Below are 2,242 nucleotides of genomic sequence, written 5' to 3'. Positions count from 1 at the left end.
AAATTAAAAATTGTTATTTTACGGTGATAATCTTGTTTTCTTGTGCCCAATAATGCTATAATTTCATTTGATAAACACGTTTAGATTGAATGATAATTTATAATCAGTCACAAGAACGTCGAATCTGAATCACTTGAAAAAAACACGGGGGTGCTTAACTTTTTTCCAGGTGTATAGATACGTATTGCACCAAGATAAAATACCAAACAGACACTCACTAATCTTTTCACAAATGCTGTGTTCTTTTTGAGACTAGAGTCCAACTTACTAAAGAAGGAGTCTTCTGGACGGTTTGCTAAAAATTTATAAGTCAGAATAAACAACAAAAAATTATGGAGTTAATAATTACGACATTCAAAATATTCTGGCAACATGAAAAACAAAACATACTGAATGTACATCTAAATATTCAGGAATAATATAAACAAAAAACAATTTTTATTGGTACCATTTTATATGATGATGTTGTAGAACATATAAAGAAGTATGTTTAGTATCCAGTAATTAAAACAATATTCTAGGTGCCCTCCATTACATTATGCCTAATCACACTAAAACACTAAAATTTACAAATTAATATTCCCTTTTATCTATTAACATTTATGCATTGACAGATTTACTGTGAGTATTCTCATTTTCTTGAAGAATATTTAAGCTGTAATTATTAGTATTATCTTTTACTAGACAATATCTAGGTAGTTTTGAGTACACAGTGAGTTTTTCTCTTACAAGAGAAAGTCTGTGTGGTTATGAATATCCAGTAATTGGTCTCGTTTACCAGATAGTACATAGGTTTTGGGTGGATTTATTGAGTGATTATTCCCATTTATCAGACCATGTACCGTCTGATTCACAGTGACTATACAAGTCAGTTATGAAGTAATAATAGCTTTTAAATTCATATTTCCATGTATTTATGAGCTGTAATGACTTTCAGTTTTTAGTTCAATAACATTTTGTTAACAGTATTAGACTGCATTTTTACAGTTTGATAATGACATTTTTGAATTCTCTAAAATTAACATATTTCTTGTAACCAATTTCACACAGTAAATACATGGTTTTCCCACTAACATAATATAAACCTTCCATTACACTGAAAATAATCACTTTCCTACCTGCAATATTACTGTTTGCTGTCCTTAGTTCAGCCTTTCTTCTCAGTCTTTCTACAGTCTCTATGATAAAGGCTTCCAGGTGTTGCTAAAATTGAAAAAAAATATGTAATAACTTCTACCCAGAATAGTTGTTAAAAGTCTTAACTAAATATTACAATTAATTATAATAAGTCTTGACTATGACTGAAAGGCAAACCACAAAAAGCCTCTATAACCATTCTGCCTCAGGGCATTAGTTGGATTCTTTGCCTATGGCACATTAAAAACCACTTGCATGAGGGTAACTTTCATGTATGTTTTAGTGTTTCATACACTGAATTTAAACTAATTTCTTATAAGCATGGCAATATGAATTAATGACAAATCAATACAACTATAAGTTCATAGATAAACAAGACTTATAATAAAAAAACAGTACCATTACTATCTAAACAGTGAAAGTTGTTTATTTACTCAAAATATAAAACAACATTAGTTATTAGGGGGAACAAACACATGCTTCATGTATGAAACATTCTTTTGGTTGTGGTAATTTGTATTTGAACACACAAAGTTTATAAAGTGTAAAGGCAGTGTTGTGAATTTAAGGTAATTAAAACGGTTAAATGACCTGCCTGTAAACCTAAGCGGGTTAAACCTATTTCACAACATGTGATACCCACCAAACACCTTTAGTACAAAAGACACTTTTGAGCCAAATGGTCTGGTCAAAAATGACAAACCAACTGACTTATCCAGAAAGAGATATCAGATCTAGTGATGCTTTCAAAACCTGGGTATCTGGGGCAAGTATTAAAACTCAGTGATATTATTCTTAGGTCCCTAATCAACTGGGTTACAGTACCGGTACTCTCTGTGTCTATAAGCAAATGACGAAATTCACACATAAAACCTTAAGACACAAACATGGCTGCCTGAGATGGGTCTGTGAGGGATGAAAGATCTATTCCTCAAATACCTTTTCCTTTGCAATGTATATTAGTATCTACATCCACCCCTCTGTTGTGCACATATGGTGTCATCCATACTTCCCTACTCCTAATTTTATTTTTGCATAGTTTAATGAAGTTTAAAAAGCTTCCCATGCACATTACTCTTTTGATTATATATATTTAAGCTTCCTA

General features: G+C 31.3%; 1 protein-coding gene across 1 annotated transcript in view; it reads right to left on the bottom strand.

Annotated features, from left to right (window-relative positions):
- The window catches only part of LOC106462664 (regulator of nonsense transcripts 2-like), a 126,482-nt gene that overhangs the window by 100,177 nt on the left and 24,063 nt on the right, over positions 1–2,242 (bottom strand). Inside the window, exons 6-7 of the mRNA XM_013922608.2 lie at positions 1,119–1,203; positions 219–295 (exon numbers count right to left, since the gene is read on the bottom strand). Coding sequence (XP_013778062.1) covers positions 219–295; positions 1,119–1,203 — 162 coding nt within the window. The remainder of the gene's footprint in view (positions 1–218; positions 296–1,118; positions 1,204–2,242) is intronic.

The sequence above is a fragment of the Limulus polyphemus genome, unplaced genomic scaffold (assembly GCF_000517525.1).
Source record: "Limulus polyphemus unplaced genomic scaffold, Limulus_polyphemus-2.1.2 Scaffold1219, whole genome shotgun sequence".
NCBI classification, from domain to species: Eukaryota; Metazoa; Arthropoda; class Merostomata; order Xiphosura; family Limulidae; genus Limulus; species Limulus polyphemus.
Note: the sequence above shows the minus strand (reverse complement) of the source record. Positions and strands in the feature narration are given on the sequence as shown.